At 40.3% G+C, this 18,969-nt stretch overlaps 1 protein-coding gene across 1 annotated transcript; it reads right to left on the minus strand.

Moving 5' to 3' along the window:
* Window positions 1–744: 744 nt before the first annotated feature.
* On the minus strand, window positions 745–17,349 carry abhd16a (abhydrolase domain containing 16A, phospholipase). The gene is made up of 20 exons (XM_066683075.1): window positions 17,213–17,349; window positions 16,701–16,757; window positions 15,338–15,404; window positions 14,263–14,349; window positions 13,537–13,622; window positions 13,359–13,432; window positions 11,854–11,961; window positions 11,260–11,374; window positions 10,911–11,012; window positions 8,977–9,040; window positions 8,060–8,109; window positions 6,995–7,118; window positions 6,047–6,151; window positions 5,879–5,942; window positions 5,450–5,506; window positions 5,288–5,350; window positions 4,388–4,464; window positions 3,912–4,010; window positions 2,107–2,153; window positions 745–1,507 (listed from the first exon to the last, which is right to left on the minus strand). Exons 1-20 carry the CDS (start codon window positions 17,315–17,317, stop codon window positions 1,424–1,426), a joined length of 1,635 nt encoding a protein of 544 aa, XP_066539172.1. The 5' UTR covers window positions 17,318–17,349; the 3' UTR covers window positions 745–1,423.
* Between the last annotated feature and the right edge of the window lie 1,620 nt (window positions 17,350–18,969).

Here is an 18,969-nt window from a genome sequence, read left to right on the forward strand (position 1 = left end):
AGCGGTGTTGGGAAACTCTAATAGGCGTCTTGTCTGTGACGTAGATGGTGGACAACAACTCTAGAAGCTGCACTTAATTTAATGCAAAATCTCGAAAAGGTGTGTTTTTTTTGGCTGCAATCATTTAATGTACAGTGGGACATCTGTGCACAAATGGCCCAAAGATCCCAAAATATCCAGAAAATGGACTACATTTGTCAACTTTAAACGGGCACTTTGGAAAGGACCATCCGCTCACTCCGTTATCTGTAGCTCATTTCACTGGCGCTTTTCCAACAATATGGGCATGTAAGGACACCAACGAAAGGTGTTCAAGAGCCTCTGTAACATGGAGGTAAACAGGGTAAGGACACTCACTTCGCCTGTTTTAGTTGGTGTTAGTTAACGTTAGCTTGACTTTTAATGTGAAATATTCATGGAGGTCCATTGAGTGGTGCTTAGCTTTTAATGCTTTAGGTGAGACGACTGGATTAAAATGTACCTTCTTGATCAACTTATCATTGCTGTTCAGCTTCCTGTTTAATAAGAAGGTATTGATAGTATTAATAAGAAAATATTCTAAGTCTTTTTTTATATTTAAAATATTGCAATTTAATAAGTAGTTCCTACTCTAATAAACAGACCAACATCACTCTTTCTTATGTGGCATTCAGTCCTCGTTCCCATCATCTCTTTGATTGGTAACATCTTTAAAATTCTGCACCATGCAGATGGAAATGAAATCCCATCTTCTGCCCTGCTCTGCAGTCGTACATCTTTCAGCTTCTAGAGAAATGATAAGCCACTCTGCTTCATTTAAAAACTCCATTTCAGGGCGCTTTTTTCCCCCCTCAAAGGAAAAAGGAGGATGAAGAACACTTGAAGTTACAACGTGATGTTGTCCCTTTGATCATTTAATTAAAACTCAAAAGTACCTGCTCTTCTTTTATGAGGACGGATTATAGTCTCAGTAACAGGAACAGCGGCATCTCTTTAAACCTGACCAATGGAATGTCACCGTTTACATGAACCCACCACAGTCTCACAGCTTTATTATGCATATTTAATTAATACAATAACATTCAGGGCATTATTTCAGGGCACGAATCAGACTTCCTAAGTAGTGCTCACAAAATGGAGGAGGGTGGGGAGAAAGAAAAAATAAAGGAGAAAAGGGAATCAGTCCCTTCATAACGAAAGTGAAGGCAGCTTGAAGCTCAAGCAGCACCAACTTTTTACTGTTTCCGATAACCCTTAAAAAAAACAAGTCAAATTATATTAAAAAATAACCTGAAGTTAAATTAATAAAATAAGAGGAAAAAACCTATCAAACCATGCAGACACCCAACAAAATACACGATCTTTAACACTTAATCCCCTGTGAGGTCTGTCCTTTTTCCGTCTGTGGCTTTTTCCTTTATTCCCTTCGTCCCTTTGTTCCACTCTAAAGCTTCCAGGGCATGTGGAACTCTGAGATAGGAAGTGGAGTGCAATGTGTCGTCTCAAAATTTCTCATGTACTTTCGAGCCTGAGAGAAACAGGAAATAGGAGGTGATAAAAAAAAAAAAAAACAGTATAAAAGCTTGAAATGTGCCACAGTTTTGCAATTTTAACCGTTATATTTCAATATACACCAGATCAGCCAAAACATTATGACCACCACCTTCTTTTCCTTCCAGTTCTAAATGCAGCTCCACACTGTTTCTCTGCATACTCGTATTTGCCCCTTTCACCCTGTTCTTCAGTGGTCAGGAGCCCCACAGAGCAGGTATGATTTGGGTGGTGTGTTAGTGTGTTGCCTTTGTACATGTGGATCAGACCCAGCAGTGGTGCTGGAGTTTTTAAAACCCTTCAGTGGGTTCCAGTGAAGAAAAAAATAAAGTGAAATGTGAAAGCAGTGTATGCAGAACAACAGTCTGTAAACTGTAGAACTGCAAATTACTTTTGAATGGTTAGTGAGTGTAGAAACAAGGAGCCAGGCTGATAAAAGCAGCAGCTGAGGGGCTGAGAACCATTTTAAAAAAAACACTCGTGTGTGTGTGTGTGTACAGACCTGCGAGTGGAAAGTACTGAGATACTGGTAGATTAATAAAGCATAGAAAAATAAGAAGGTAGACATTCTCTCACCAGGAAAAGAGCAAGCTGTCGTCTGCCTTCTGCTGTCATGTCCTCACCTGGTGGGGGAAAAAAAAAAAAAAAGAGAGTGCAGGTGTTACAGTAGCATAAGCATTGTGTTATGACCTCGATGCCACCATGTTCGTTTACTTAGCAAATGCTGCTTATGAGGAGAACCAGTGCTACCCAATGTTACATTATAGATGGGACAAATTGAAAATAGCAGTTTTTTTATTATTATTGTATTAAGCAGGTACTTCTCTGCTGAAACCAATTGTGTCTCAAAACCTGGTGAGCTCTGAATAGACAGTACAGGAGGTCCTCGGGTTACGTCAGTCCCGAGTTACGATGTTTTGTGGTTACGACACATCTCCCATTTACTGTATAAAGCCTTGTTTCGACTTAAGTGATTTTGCGTAGTAAACGTCGTGTTTGGTGTGCGCGGCGGAAAATACACGGTTACGTGACTCGGGACCGAGGAGGATAAGTGTTAGGATAGGATAAGTGCTAACAGTATGTTACTTACGTACAGTATGTACGTATGTTCTGACTTACAGCGAAAATCAGTTTACGACGCGACGGAGGAACGGATCAATATCGTAAGTTGAGGACCCCCTGTATTCTATGGCATAATACGTACACTCTGCTGTCCAGTGAAAAACACGTCCATTTTTATTTGAACAAGGCAGCTGTCCTTCATTGTGTGAAAATATCATGATGAATGGACCAATAGAAATGCTTACTGACCTCCAATGACAGTTGTGTTTTTTTTCCCCATTAGTAAAGTTGCTATTTTGGAGATAATTGTTTTTCATTGGACAGCGATGATATGAATATTGCACATGACTACTGAGGTACTTCATAACAATCTGATTTTAAGGACCACGCCAGATGTTTCCTCAACATTGAGCCACAGTAGCGAGACTTTTATTTTAAAAGATGTCTGAAAGTGTTTATATCGGAGTAGATCTGTTTAAGATCTTTGGTTCTGCCGTCTGAAAGAGTTATGTTGAAACTCCTGTCCGTGTGATTAAAATAGTAATCAGGAACTCAATCCACACCTAACTGAGGCATTTATAAGAGCTGATGGGAGTAAACACCTGTCGTGTGCAGTGGGGTTAAGAAGTGTGATACAGTATGTAGTCTATAACAGGAGCGTCTCAATCGCAATTATTATAAGGCTGGATGTCCCTTGGAAGGCTGACTAGGTAGACAGCATCAACAGTGGGAGATAAGGCAGCTCACTAGGAATTGGGACACCATTTCTTAAAGCTTGTGGACACCTCTTCCAAAAAGACCTGAGAATGAGCACTCCCCTAACATACATTTCGGCTGGCCAACAACAGCTAAAAAATAAAGTACCAAAGCTTGTATGAAAACAGAACTCTAGTTTATGAGTGAGAATGCTAAAATAAAAGATCGATTTTGAGCACTGTTGAGGAGCTGGTCACAGAGATTTAACAACGCATTGTAAACGTAAGTCAGATGAAATACCACAGTGTCACTCTGTGGCTTGAGGTTATATTGCTTTGTGTTCCGTGTGTTTAAATCATATATTGTGACCAGGAGTAAATCAATACATGCCTAGTACTGATGTTGGATGATTATTTCTTGCACCTAATGCTTCCTAAAGGAACTGGATGAAGAGTCACTCCTCCAAAGGACACGGAGGAGTATCATGCTGTGACCGCAGCTGCGGGTGAGTTGTATCAGGTTTTTTAGAATTATTTAAACTTGAAACAGAAGGAGGATCTCTGAATTTGCAACATGCCAAACTGCCAAGTGTCCTGTCCCTTTGTTTGACTGGTGGTGCTTACCGACGCTCCAGGGGAAGAGTGTCTCTCGATCTGTTTGGTAAGACTGAAGCACAGACAGACACCAGTCATCATCCACTTCATACCCACTGTACACAGACTCTGAGGAAAAGGAGAAGAAAAAGATCCATCCATCTTAGAATCCCCCGATTATCACTCGATATCAAACAAACATGGATCTGCTCCAAGTGTTGTTTGTTTATTTTATAATTGTACGTTCATTTTAAAATGAACAGCGCTAAAAGGGAACATTGGAGTATTGTTTATGTGCCAAATACCGCTGAAACATGTATAAACCAAGCAAAATGCTTTATTTATATATCCTTCACCGACATTTATTTAATACTGTACAGTACACTATTTTAAGACATACATATTTACTTCTTTCCAGACACTTATTTTGTATAATGCTCAGCTACACTGTACATTTTCAGCCTCGATATACACACAACTTAAATGAAAACTGACTAAACACACACCTTCCTCCACCTGAGACCCGGCTGACAGCCACTGCCTGACTGCCCTCAGACTGTCCTCAGTCATCACCTTCGGATACCTGACACACACACACACAGAGTTCTGAAATGCCTTTCAAATTATTATGATTTAAAGGAGATGTGTATTAATCTTCTGTCACCAAACATGCCTTTTTTAATATAGCATAATTACCCCAATTCCGGCCACTTTAATTACAATATTGGAAATCTTAGCTAACTGTAAATAAATAGAAGTACTTTACTCACTCTAATCAACATTTTTCAGGAGTCAAATATGTGTAGATTAATGTCCAAGACTTGCTTGACTTTGAAAGAAAATATGTTTTTAGGTAAAAGTGCTTTTGTTTAAGTAGGTGCCAATACTTCTAAGATTATTAGCGCTCCCTAACTTCGGCCACCTCCCCTGCTTGTGACAGTCAAACGAGACCTTTGCTACCACATTCAGTGGTTTTGAGAGGTTCACAATGAGATTACGTTTGTCCTGTGTTAGTATCCGTACTCTACGTGTAAGGATTAAAATGGCGGTAGATTTTCCCCTCAGAGAAAAGGAAGCTAACCGCTAAGCTAACTTTTACACTGAGGTAAATATCTGTCGCGCAATGGAAATGTGTTGTGTTCTACATGCAGTTTTGCACTCAAAGAATTACAACACTGTTAGAGATACTTAAATATTATTTAGATATGTGATTTCTTGAAAGACTGATGTTTAAATGCCATACTAAGGCTTGAACTTGTGTTTTACTGTTTTACCCAATGTGATTACGGAATTGCACCATATACGGCAGTGGCTGGAATTAGGGGAAAGACTGATATATATATATTTTATAAATTGTATATATTTGCCACACTATTCCTTTAACAGGTTTTGAATGTGTATCACACCTGTACTGGAGCAGTCTGAGCAGGAGATCATTGCCTCTGTTGGACATGATGTCTTCTGGTCCCCTGCATCAATCAGAGCAGCAGCCAAACCATGTTAAGTGCAGCCAACAAACACAAAACCAGAGCTCCAACAGCTTAAAGGATCTAAATTTGAGAGCTCACGTGGTTGTGATGATTTCATCTCTGGTTCTTCGGATCAACAGCACTGGTCCCTGGTACCTGGAGACAAGTCAGTTCACTATGAGTCACATACAGGAGCGGGGAATAGGTCAGAAATGTTATTTCACAAGTTTATATGTTTCAGATGGATGGATGACTACAGTATAACAAGCTTTAATGCAATATTTAAAAGACATTTCAAAATATTTAAACAGACACAGTCTGTTCTTTAAGTATTAAAAATAACTACGTTTCTCACAATAACAAATAGGGTGTGTTAAAACTGGTGCCTAATTGGTTAACGGTACTGGATTATCCGTGCACGTTCCTGAATGAAATGCTGTAACATTGCCCACCTCTAGTGGCATACTCGGTTATTAGAAGGTTCCAGTAGATATTGTTAAAGAGTGTATGTGATGTGCTGGGTCTTACTGGCAAAGCTGGTCTGCATTGTTCAAGTTCATGTACTGACGCACTGTGTGGGTCACCAATGGCCCTGTCCATACATATACACACACACACACATTTAACTATCAAGCACATAGTGGCCACAAGCAGTGGCTATAAAAGTGTGCTGTGAGGTAAGAACAGATCACTCACTCCAGCTGTCTGGCATGACCTTCAGAGCAAGAGGTAACAGGTCGTCAAAGGAAGCGTCCAGAATCAAGGCTCGGATCTCAGGGTACGACATCGCTGCCCAACTCGCTGAAGTGTGGAGAAAGGACAACACAAACCAACTTGTGAAAAATCAATGACACTTCATGAATAGAATGTTCCTTTAACCCCCATTCATTTTACCCCTGTAAAGCTACCATTTTGGAGAGATGTGTTTTTGTTCTGAAAGAGATGGAATATAATGTTACAATAATAAAAATAATGAAATTTTATCCTAATATCCCATCCTAGCATTATATATTGAAATATGATCATTTTCAGTAATATTGATGGTGTTGCAATTATTTTAGTTGTAATTACTAACAAATAACTGATAGAAGTTAAACGTAAATTATATTCATTCATTATCTGTAACCCTTATCCAGTTCAGGGTTACGGTGGGTCCAGAACCTACCTGGAATCATTGGGCACAAGGTGGGAATACACCCTGGAGGGGGTGCCAGTCCTTCACAGGGCAACACAGACACTTACACGCTCACACATACGGACAATGAGTCGCCAATCCACGTACCAACATTTGTTTTTGGACTGTGGGAGGAAACCGGAGCACCCGGAGGAAACCCATGCAGACACAGGGAGAACACACCACACTCCTCACAGACAGTCACCTGGAGCGGGACTCAAACCCACAACCTCCAGGTCCCTGGAGCTGTGTGACTGCGACACTTCCTGCTGCACCAGCCGCATGTAAATTATATATTACATAGATACAATTTTAATTAAGTATAATCAGTTACACCTTTCATATGCAGGAATTCTGCTGAACTGTGCAAGTAAATACACAAGAAAACACGGCAATAATAAACTGAGGATGACCAAAAAACTAAAACCATGGTGAAGACGAATGTAGCGTATATTGTACACATGTTTTACCTGTGAAGCCTCCTATAGACCAGGCGTACACAACAATGTCATTTAAATGGTAGCCCAGCTTGTGCACAGCAAACTGTATGACCACATCCATCGCATTGGCCTCGTTCTGGGGAAACGGTACACCCTGAGACAGAGGAGGAGAGAGAGATATTTACCTATCAGCACGTTGTGGACGTCAACTATCCTGCCATAAGTGTTTCATTTATTATTATTATTATTATTAATATTTATAAACCTATAAACAAACGACTAAGATAAAGATTTCCACTGTGTTCCAGCCTAGAGGTGTGTGTGTATGCGTGTGTGTGTACGTAAATAAGCGAGACACGAAAATAGATAGCTTTAAAGCCTCCTTGATCTTGTCTGTAGTTTTTGTGATGAGTTAACTATGAAGTGGCAGAGGGAGATGTCGAGCTTATCCACCAATCAGAGATGTCCTATACGGCCATATATGGTGTGGAGAGACCAGCTCACCCAATATATCTTCTTAAAAGAAAGGAATAAGGAGCTTGTAAGGAGTTAACAACCTTTTTTCTTCTGGGAAGTCTTTGGGATTTTACTGCACTGGGCCACAAGGACCCTAAGTAAGTTACAGAGATTGGACTCATCTTAAAGATGGAAAATGGTGCTCCATTACGGCAGAGAACAGTGCCACTGCTCCACAGCCCAATGCTTGAGTACCCCTCAAACCTGCACTTCACATTGAGCATGGTGACCTTCATGTACAGATGCAGTTACATTGAGCTTCAAATACTTCCATGGAATGATCGGTAATGGTATTTATTCGTTTTACAGAATGAGTGATTGAGGGAAGAGAGACTGCTTTCTTCTATTCTCTAGTTAAAGGCCAAACGACAGAAGACCAGTCATTAGGGTCATTACTGAGTAATGGGTTTAGAGTCTGAGGATTACACTGAGACTGGTGTATCCTCAGATGACAGATGCTGTGTGTGAAACTCACGAAGCCTGAGATAATCATCAGCTCAGTTGGGAAACCAGAGTTTCCACATTGCAGTGTGAAACCAACAGCAAAAATAGGGCTGTGTTACTCTGTCATAGACTTACTGTACTGCCTGCGAATCCTGGGTGATTCCAGCCCAAAACCGAGTAGCCACCTGGACAGAGTGGTGCATATCATTAAACTGCTGTGTTACGTTGTTTAGAACCTAATAATAAACAAGTCTTTATTAGTTGTTTTTACAGAAAACCTCTGGATCCTGAAAATCAGTCAAGACTTGGTTTGGTGTCTAAATTTCGCTTCTTTAGTTTTGCACTGGAGCCGACGAGCCATGAAAACACATGCTCCATTAGTTTAGAAAATATAACTGTGCAAACGGCCTCCAACTTTGTGAAAGTGTTAAAACATCTCAACCAAATATTTCCCAAACTTATGTGGCGTTTGACACAGACTTATTTTAAAACGCACAATTTAGAAATGGACAAAACCATGTGGCAAGCTTAAAACTGTACTAGCAGCCATTTTAAGGCCTGAATTTGGTCCATATCTGTCCAGTTTTATAGAAGATATAGTTGTGGAGTCTTCACTGTGTTAATCATTGGGGTATAACCTTTCTGGTACACAGAAATACTGCTTCAATTTAGGGTTTAAAATCAAGAAAAAAAAAAGGTCTGCAGTCTCAAAACCCAGTCCAACTGTTTCTTTTATTGCAAAAGACACTTGGCAAAGCTCAAAGGACCGACTCACAAAGGTGACGACGTTTCACCCTTAGGCTTCATCAGCTCTGAATATCTCAGGGCGAGGTGTTGTCAGCTTGGTGAGTCTATTCTTTATGCCAAGTGTTTTTCTACTAAAATACACCAAAGAAAACTACGGTGCAAGTGCAGACTTCTTTTTCTTGATTTTGAAGCTTTTCTTGACGTCTGTACCAGAAAACAGCTTGATATTTCAGAGTTTTTTTTTATTAATCATTCTCAATCATCTCTTCCTTTGCTCTAATTTAGGGTTAAACACTAACACTTACCATCGAGTGGAGTGTTCATGCAGCCCACCTCATAGAACCCTGCGTTCCCCTCACAGCAGATCACCTGAAACACAACATACATGTTTTTATACATCCAGAGGTACATAGTATCAAGATACATTTTCCCAGATACATGTAGTTTAGTATGGGTGGGACGGTGGCGCAGCAGGTAGTGTCGCAGTCACACAGGTTGTGGGTTCGATTCCCGCTCCGGGTGACTGTCTGTGAGGAGTGTGGTGTGTTCTCCCTGTGTCTGCGTGGGTTTCCTCCGGGTTACTGTCTGTGAGGAGTGTGGTGTGTTCTCCCTGTGTCTGCGTGGGTTTCCTCTGGGTGACTGTCTGTGAGGAGTGTGGTTTGTGCTCCCTGTGTCTGCGTGGGTTTCCTCCGGGTGACTGTCTGTGAGGAGTGTGGTGTGTTCTCCCTGTGTCTGCGTGGGTTTCCTCCGGGTGACTGTCTGTGAGGAGTGTGGTGTGTTCTCTTTGTGTCTTTGTGGGTTTCCTCTGGGTGACTGTCTGTTTAAATTATTATTTTTTTTTTTGCAGTGCTGATTTGTGACTGGGTCACACCCTTATCTTTGGAACTTGGCTTTATGTTTTAGATGAAAATACCCCAAAACCAAAAGAACAGAAGAAAGAAGCCCAAAGAAACGGCTAGTTTTATACTTCTATTTAAGTCACGTGTCAAACTCAAGGCCCAAATGTGGCCCTCCATGTCATTTGATGTGGCCCGCAAGAGCTTTAAAGATCTGATTGCCTGCAATCTAGTGGCAGCTTAATGCCATCGCTTCACAGGTAACAATCGGCATGAACTGTGGGAAATGGAGCTTATGGTCAATGCACGCTTTTAGACTTAATTATTAAATATTCCGCCACTAATTCTAAAGCGTGCACTGATCTTAAACTACATTTCGCACAATGCATGCCGATTATTTTGCCCGCCAAGTGACGGCATTCCACCACTAGATCCTCTAGTGTATCCTCTTTGATGTGATTTTTTTCAACAAGTGGAATTAAGAAATAGCTACAAATATTGATCTCAAATTGTCCAGGAAACGAAAAACGTTGGCAGCAGAATATGTTCACAAGAGCTACGGCCCAAAACGACACAGCTGTGAAAGCTAGCTTTATTGTAGCTGAAGAAACCGCTCGCGCGTCTAAGTCTTTTTCAGAGGGTGCTTTTTTTGAAGGAGTGTATGCTGAAGGTCTGTGAGCAGATGCGTCCCGACCGTATACAGACATTTAAAAATGTCAGTTTATCTAGAAACACCATCGCGGACCGAATTAAGGAACTCATAGGAAACAGCTGGCCACAGAGATTCGCAACTAACCTGACAAACATACAGGGTTTATGTTGTTAACAGAGCAACAAGCGAACATAGATATAAAACTATTTCAAATATTTATAAGTTGAATTAATAATAAATTCAGAGTTATTTAACATTAAGGAGTACTTACATTTATTCTACATTACATTTGGTTACATTCGGTCTGACAGTTACATCTGGCCCTTTGAGGGCAACCATTGTGCTGATGTGGCCCTCTGTGAAAATGAGGTTGACGCCCCTGATTTAAGTCATTTTTATGGAATGATACTTTCACTGTTATTTTTATTTCACTGCAGTAATGTATCTTTGTGCAGGCATCTGGTGGATTTCACACTTCTGATCATGCTACAGATGTTAGGTGAATTTGGAGTTAGGAGTCTTGCCTAAGGCTATTATTATTATTATTATTTTGTGTAGTGGGTCTAACAAAACAGGGAATTGAAGCCAGTTCTTTTGCGCAGATGCCAGCTTTTCTCCTCTTGCACTACACCAGCCATATCAACAAATACAACACTACAACATTCATTATAAAATCATTTACTCAACATTTTAATCAGCACTTCACATAACACACCTCCATTCTGGAACGTTCTCTGAATGCTCTCCTTACCAGAGTTTTGCCGTTTGTTCCTCTCTCGCCTCTCCGATCCACAAACATAGTGTCAATCTCATTTCCGTCACACGCCACCAGCTTGTTTCGCTGGCCTTCGTACTACAGCAAACAGAGACAAAAACCGATGCCTATATTTTCACTAGAAACCACCACTGAATTAAAGTAGAAGCTCCTACATTTTTATGGCTCTTTACACAAACATTGAAATGTATTACTGCATATAAGTATTTAACTAAATAGAAACATTCCAAAAGAAGCATATGATACTTTAGGATATCTCTTAAAAGACATTAAAAAACACAATACTGGATCATTTCTAAAAGGTGTATGTTTGTTTTATTATTACCTCCTCGACAAGCCTGGCTTGGCCCTGTTGCAGCATGGGTCTCATGGCTTTCTGCAGCAGACCGACAGAGCCAGGATACAACATCCTCCGGCCAAATGAGTGAGCTATAAGATAGCTACAGTACACACACACACACACAGTATAAGAAAATGTATAAGTACCCTTTCATCATGAAAATGTGTGTAATTAATTAAATGCCTTTCCAGCATTTCTACATTTATTTCCTGTATTTCCACATTTTCTAAATGTATTGATTTCCCTTTTTCCACGGCATCTAGTCTATATGTTAATTAGGTGGGTGGTCCTAATCGCACTCTAAAGCAGGATTGGTCAGCTTGGCCAACCAGTAACTGGCCCAGTGCGGACAGTAAAACCAACAGCAGGGATGTGCTTTGTCTGCAGGGTGGCTGTACTAAACGGTATAAACTCTATCCACACCTTTAGATGTTTATATTTATCCGTCTCCCATCAGCGCTACACTGAATGAAACTGTATGACCTACAGCGCAGTAATGTGTCTGTGTCATGTAGCAGTAGTGTATGTGCAATGTGGTGGTATTTCATAGCAATGTATGTGTGTATCTCCATGTTTTACCTGATGACGTGGCAGGGTAGCGTGCGAACTGAGTTCAACAGGTTGTCTGCAGCCCCTCTGTGTTTGGGCTCCGGCTTCAGCAGGGACACCCCACCCTTAGAAAACTTCCTGTCAACACAAACATGAGCCTGTCAGCCACTAAGAATGGGTGGTTATTAGGGTATTTAAAAATGTGGACGGTATTTATGAAGTGTGTGTTTGGTGTGTCAAATTTCTCTTCTGTGTCTTTAAAAGTCGGCTAAAATGTTCATGTGCATTTACGAGAGCCACAGGGAGGGGGCGCTGTGGGAGCTCAATGACTGCTGAGGTCACGGTCTGAAAACAGGTGGAGAAGAACACAAGCCTAGTAGCCCACCACAGTTGTGAGTTTAGGTTTGGGTTAAAAGAGAGAGGAAGTAAGCCTTCACTCGACCTTGTGCTCAGAGGTATATGGCTTTATGTGTGTTTTGAGCCTCTGTTCGCTGAAACATCTGCTGTGCTGTGCTAAACCACAAGTGCCTGTTAGCATTAGCTGTGCTTCTAAACAGTGTAGAACCGTCTTATTTCGCTTATTATGATAAGCCAAATAAAAAGCAGCCATATAAGGATATGTTTTAATCAGAATGAAGATTTCTGTAGGAGTGTAAAGTTGTGATATGGTTCTGTAAGTTTTATAGTAGTATGTTAAATCACACACCTAAATCATAAAAACAAATCACTAAACAAATTAATCCAGCAGGGTTATCTGTTCAGTACAATGTCACTGGAAAGCTCAACGTACTTAAAGGAGAAACTTAACAGTAATATCTGTTTTTTTCAGGGCGGCACGGTGGTGCAGCAGGAAGTGTCGCAGTCACACAGCTCCAGGGACCTGGAGGTTGTGGGTTCTTTTCCTGCTCCGGGTGACTGTCTGTGAGGAGTGTGGTGTATTCTCTCTGTGTCTGCGTGGGTTTCCTCCAGGTGACTGTCTGTGAGGAGTGTGGTGTGTTCTCTCTGTGTCTGCGTGGGTTTCCTCCGGGTGACTGTCTGTGAGGAGTTGGTGTGTTCTCCCTTTGTCTGCGTGGGTTTTCTCCAGGTGCTCTGGTTTCCTCCCACGCTCCAAAAACACAGGTTGGTAGGTGGATTGGCGACTCAAAAGTGTCCGTAGGTGTGAGTGTGTGTGTTGCCCTGTGAAGGACTGGCGCTCCCTCCAGGGTGTATTCCCACCTTGCGCCCAATGATTCCAGGCAGGCTCTGGACCCACCGCGACCCTGAACTGAATAAGCGCTTACAGATAATGAATGAATGAATGAATGATTTGTTTTTTCAGGCCAAAAAAAAGTTTGTCTGTCCTTCTTTTGATGATTGTGGCATCATTAAACTCTCCATTATTTAAATAATTACTTGCACAAATCAGATTTCCACAATTTACCCTATGTCTAGCCTCCTATTTTCAATACTGGAGCTACACACCTGTCCTGACAATTATGTAAATTAGATTTATCACCACATACATCAATTAAAGAGCATATAAACAAAAAACTTACGGATTGCTGACTTCTTTCCAGCTGAAATCTGACGGCCAGTGTGAGAAGTTGAAATCATAGCAGGCAAGTTTTTTCTAAATGGGACGCAGTGCACAGAAAAAGTGGCATCGTTAATTACCTCTGTGCCATTTATATCTGTCTCTGTAGGGAAGCTGCCGTGATGTTGCCATGGGCTCACCTTATTGCCGGGGGTGTGGTTCTTTCTGGTCTCCTCCAGAATGCTGATGAACTGCAGATACTCTGAGTTTCTCCAGCGACCCCAACCTAACAACACACACACAGCAAATTTACGCTATGGATCCTACTGAACCTATACTGCCATATGACTTCAGAAGAGTGAACATCTGCTTATTAAACTCTGCTAATTACCAGAGTATAGTTATTCAAATATTAAATCAATTTAAAATCTTAATGCGTTGAACAGACACTTTCCTATAGAGAATCTCGTTGTGCACACACACAGCCAACATAACCCCCCTGAACTATCATTTTACTCAAGGTATATTTATGTGGTCATTTATATGTCAATCTACTGCTTCATGATTTAAAGGCAGAACATCAAACTTGCCACAATGGACCTAAAGACACTTGCCTTTTCCATCCACAGACCGCTTCATCCCAGGTTTTAAGGTGTTAATTTATGGTGTCATTTAATTTAACATTTCAGTGCTAATGCCCAAGTTTCTACCATGTGCTGAGTTTTGTGAAACTGAAACAAAAACATATACAGGCTGGAAATGTGGGTGTGTTCACCAGGTTCTTCTCAACCAGTGAAAACGAAGAGAAGAGACGCAGTAACAATTTTATTGGCCAAAATCCATGACACTTTCTGATTAGCTGAGGACTTACGGCAGAGATCTGCACGCCCTTCAGTTCATAAAAATGCCAGGTGTCCTCTGCTCACCTCTAAGACAGGCTACTCCCAGCAAACACACCAAAACCGTGCCGATGTATTGACTGACTGGAACTAGTTTACTGCTGCAAATGTAGCCTGGAACAGAGCAGAGTTTCATCATTAAAACCACGGATAAATTCCACTTCAGAGAAATCTAATATTCACAAAATAAAGTGAATGAATATACTTAATTTACTGTTATTTCAGCAACATTTTGAATGTGATCTTAGTGATTTTAAAGACAACAGAGCCCTCTGAAATATAGTGTGTAAAGTACATAATAATATAAACAGTACAGTCTCAACATACTTTATATTATTGATGAACCCATAAAAGTCTACAGCTGTCATTACATAACAACACAACTCTGCAAATGTAAAGTGACTGCAGTTAGTTGCACAGTTATTACATTTTCCTTCAATTTACATTCTGTAATGAAGCCGTCTGCACTTCCGAGCATTTTCCACTTTTCAAATTAATTGTTTCTAATTATTCTAAATTAAATTAATTTCTAAACGTTTATTTATTTTGGATCTGAGCTACAATTACAACCTGCTTCTGTTGCGAAAGCAAGTGGTGTAGTCACTACTGCTGCACCACTTTAAACCTAGTAAACAATGTCAAAGCGAATGCTACACTATTCAACATTCAATTACCTTTCAGCCAGTTATCCATCTGTTCACCTCAAGTTGTTTACATTTTGTTCAAATGCATAAAACCATCTGATGAACAGCTACAAGTCGACTATCGCACATACACCAACTGTGCTAAAGAGATATGACAGAAGGTCTGTGTTGTAACACGTGTATTAATAACGCATGACTCATTCCATATGATTAGACTCGATGAGGCGGTCGTTACAGCATAATCGCTTCCTAAAATAAAACCATTATATATTGTTCGTGTTTTGAACATCAAACTGTGCTGTATTTTTTATAGATATCAGTGTCAAAAAAACATTATTAAGAATCTGCTTGAGCTTCCTTAAAAAATCACTTGGCACGTAGGCGTATACAGGCTTTTCTTACTTATTAACTACATTAGCCTTGTGATTAAATGTATTTATGACAGGGTGCTAACATACCTTTCCTGTACAGATAGCACAAAATGAGAGGTGAGCTGTAATAAGAGAATGACCACAGTGCTGAAGCCTGCAAAAAAAAAGAGAAGGATGCTGGTATTAGGTCACATTGTAAATCCGTTTTACTTCAGTACGACAGATACTTAAAATGAGACTACATACATATACATATATATATATATAAAATATAGCAGACTACATTCGCTACTGAACTCTGATCATTTTAGCTCATGCTATGAACCTACTATTAAACTTAAACAGCTATATATAACAACACCAGACCCTCTAATTAGCCTCTATTGACATATAAAGTAACTTAATCACCATAACCGACAAAGCTTGTTGATGTTTGTGAGGTCATAATGTCGATTCACTGTGCACTGCCAGAAGTAGATAAACTATATGGACTTGGAAGCTTAAACCTGTAATTTCTTACATGGGCGTGATGCTTCTACAGAATGACAACATGATCCCAGTGGTCCATCATAACATAGTTCAGTGGCTCGGACGCTTTAACGCCTTACACCCTTAATTATACATCATTCTGTGAGTAAATTACATTACAGTAAATTAATTCAAACACTGGTATAACTGCTGTTATCTTAGTTCTCCGTTGAACTGTTTCATACGCGGTAATAACGCACGGCCCAATCATTTTTGTCTTTGGTGTTTCTGACAAAAGTGTAGAGAAAAACCATTAGCACCTCACTGAATACACATGCGTACAACATGTCCAAATATTTGTGGACACATCTGATAACTTTGATAAAGACTGGATTACCAACATCTGGACGTATGCATGAGATCACTCATTATAAAGTTTCAGCTGTTACACAAGACTTTTCTTCTTTATACAAATCACAGGTACTCTATAATCATCGATGGAAATCTTCATCTCTTGAAGAAATCATGTTGTCTGTGCTGTCAAAACTTGTAGCAAAATTCTGTGAAAAACTGCATTGCACGACGTTGTAATGCTAAGAAGTTCTATCGAAGTTTTTCACGTTTTTCCCACTGGGTCCAGTGTATAGTGTTTTGGCTGATTTTTTTATTTTATGAGTGATTTTATCAGTATTACTAAATTACAGCTCTTTAATGGTAACTTTTCAGAGAAGGGAAAAAAATTGTTAAAATGGACGTTAATTCTAAAAACTTAAAGAATTTTAATGTATAAGCCGTTATCTCCAAATAATTTCAAAAACATACAAAATACAATAACAGTATTATTATGATTATAATCAGAGTTCTTTAGAATATATATAAACATATAAAATAAAATAAAACCATGACTATTGAATCTAACCTGGAATTATGTTTCCTTACAACCCTGAAACTGTAAAATTAATCACTAAATTAACTTACTTACCCAACCAAGAATATTATCCGTGTGTCTTTCCAAAGTTCTTGGCATATAATCCCAGCCCTGAGATGAATAAAGGTTTAATTAAAATAATAATATCAGAGCTTTACTGTAAACTGAACGTCACAACCTTGAAGCAGTGACAGGTAGCTAATGTTACAGAGCTGAAATAAGTCAAACAATTAAACCAACCGCTATTCAAACATTTTAAACTTCCTTTTAATAAAAAAGGAAATCATTAGTGATGTGTGTTGTTTCATTCTGAGAAACCTAAACATCTGTCAGAGTTCAAATATTAAGCGTTAGCAGATGACAGCTAAAATTTGGCTGCTGCTCTTTCGAATTTTTGTAGTTCCACCTTAAATGGTGCGGCAGAGCGTCTTCGCCATAGGCGCCAAAATGTAACCACAGCACTATTTAAGGTGGAACGGAAAATCCTATCAAGAACCAGTGAAAATCGCTAGCTTCTTCGTCTCTGTGCCGGTTTGAGATACGCAAACAAGAAGGAAAATCCGTACCCGCCTCGGGGCTCGTCCCTCGTTTCGGTTCGGTTCGCTTTGTCGGTGAATTCGACGCAAATTGGGCCCAAAAAGACAGCGGAACCACAACCAACCCGCCATCATCAACCTCAGTCAACAGCTACGGAGGCCGCGGAGAGAAGCTCATTCAAAACATCACTGCAGCGGTCGGTCGATTACATCGTGTTTCTATCGATATTGACACTGAATGGAAATCTTTCGAATAATTTTAAAATATTTTTTCTAAAGATTACTAATTATTTTGAAAGTCTTCTTATGGACAGAAAAATGTATACTAGGCTATGTATTTTCAATACAGTTAGGAAAAATATAAAGACTAATTTAAGAATTGTTTTAATACTTTTAACAGTCTCTAAATGGACTGGCAAGTCTTTGCAATTTTATTATTAACACAAAAGCATATATATATATATATATGGTGTGTTGTTTATATTAGTATGGCTGTGATCTGGCAAAAACAATTTTTTTTGTGTGTTTTAAATGCCAGATGCCATTTAACACCCCCAGGGAAACCAAAGGGACCCACCATCCCACTCCCACATTCCAGACTCCCAATTCAACCCATTCAGCAGTTGTTCCTGGCCTTACCCTATGGACTCAGATTTCTCTGGATTTCCTGAACTTTTCACAATATTTTAAGGTAGATAGTGAAAAACTTTTTTTTTTTTCAATCTTGCATTGAAAGTTCTTTTTTTCGGTTTTTAACAATTCTTTCATGAGCCACAAACCCTCTTTGTTCGGAAAGATGGAGCCTTTTAGTTGTGCTTCCTTTATGTATTTTCAAAATATTGTAGCTTAAATATTCTGCAAACTTTTCACTAATTTTGGAGTGTGTTGCAGGCATCAAATTCTATATTTGTGTATAATTACAAAATAATATCAACGTGGTCAGTGAAAACTTTGGAGAACTTTTATTTTCATTTGTGCTTTTGACAGTAAAATAAAAGTTCCAGAAAAGAAAGAAATTAGAGATTTTTTATTTTATTTTATTAAACATCCCAACTGGGCGGAAGGGTGGAGCAGCAGGAAGTGATGCACTCACAGAGCTCCAGGGACCTGGAGGTTGTGGGTTTGAGTCCCGCTCCAGGTGACTGTCTGTGAGGAGTGTGGTGTATTCTCCCTGTGTCTGCGTGGGTTTCCTCCGGGTGACTGTCTGTGAGGAGTGTGGTGTGTTCTCCCTGTGTCTGCGTGGGTTTCCTCCAGGTGACTGTTTGTGAGGAGTGTGGTGTGTTCTCCCTGTGTCCGTGTGGGTTTCCTCCGGATGACTGTCTGTGAGGAGTGTGGTGTGTTCTCCCTGTGTCTGCGTGGGTTTCCTCCGGGTGACTGTCTGTGAGGAGTGTGGTGTGTTCTCCCTGTGTCTGCGTGGGTTTCCTCAGGATGACTGTCTGTGAGGAGTGTGGTGTGTTCTCCCTGTGTCTGCGTGGGTTTCCTCCGGGTGACTGTCTGTGAGGAGTGTGGTGTGTTCTCCCCGTGTCTGCGTGGGTTTCCTTCAGGTGACTGTCTGTGAGGAGTGTGGTGTGTTCTCCCGTGTCTGCGTGGGTTTCCTCCGGGTGACTGTCTGTGAGGAGTGTGGTGTGTTCTCCCTGTGTCTGCGTGGGTTTCCTTCAGGTGGCTGTCTGTGAGGAGTGTGGTGTGTTCTCCCTGTGTCTGCGTGGGTTTCCTCCGGGTGACTGTCTGTGAGGAGTGTGGTGTGTTCTCCCTGTGTCTGCGTGGGTTTCCTCCGGGTGACTGTCTGT

The sequence above is a fragment of the Hoplias malabaricus genome, chromosome 10, assembly GCF_029633855.1.
Source record: "Hoplias malabaricus isolate fHopMal1 chromosome 10, fHopMal1.hap1, whole genome shotgun sequence".
Classification (NCBI taxonomy): domain Eukaryota; kingdom Metazoa; phylum Chordata; class Actinopteri; order Characiformes; family Erythrinidae; genus Hoplias; species Hoplias malabaricus.

Coding starts and splice junctions, on each gene's coding strand:
- abhd16a (XM_066683075.1), bottom strand. CDS start 17,317: ATGATGGCGGGTTGGTTGTGGTTCCGCTGTCTTTTTGGGCCCAATTTG. Junction 9,041..10,910: donor GAACAAACGGCAAAACTCTG/GTAAGGAGAGCA, acceptor GTTGTGTTTCAG/GTGATCTGCTGTGAGGGGAA. Junction 5,943..6,046: donor GGTCATGCCAGACAGCTGGA/GTGAGTGATCTG, acceptor ATGTATGGACAG/GGCCATTGGTGACCCACACA.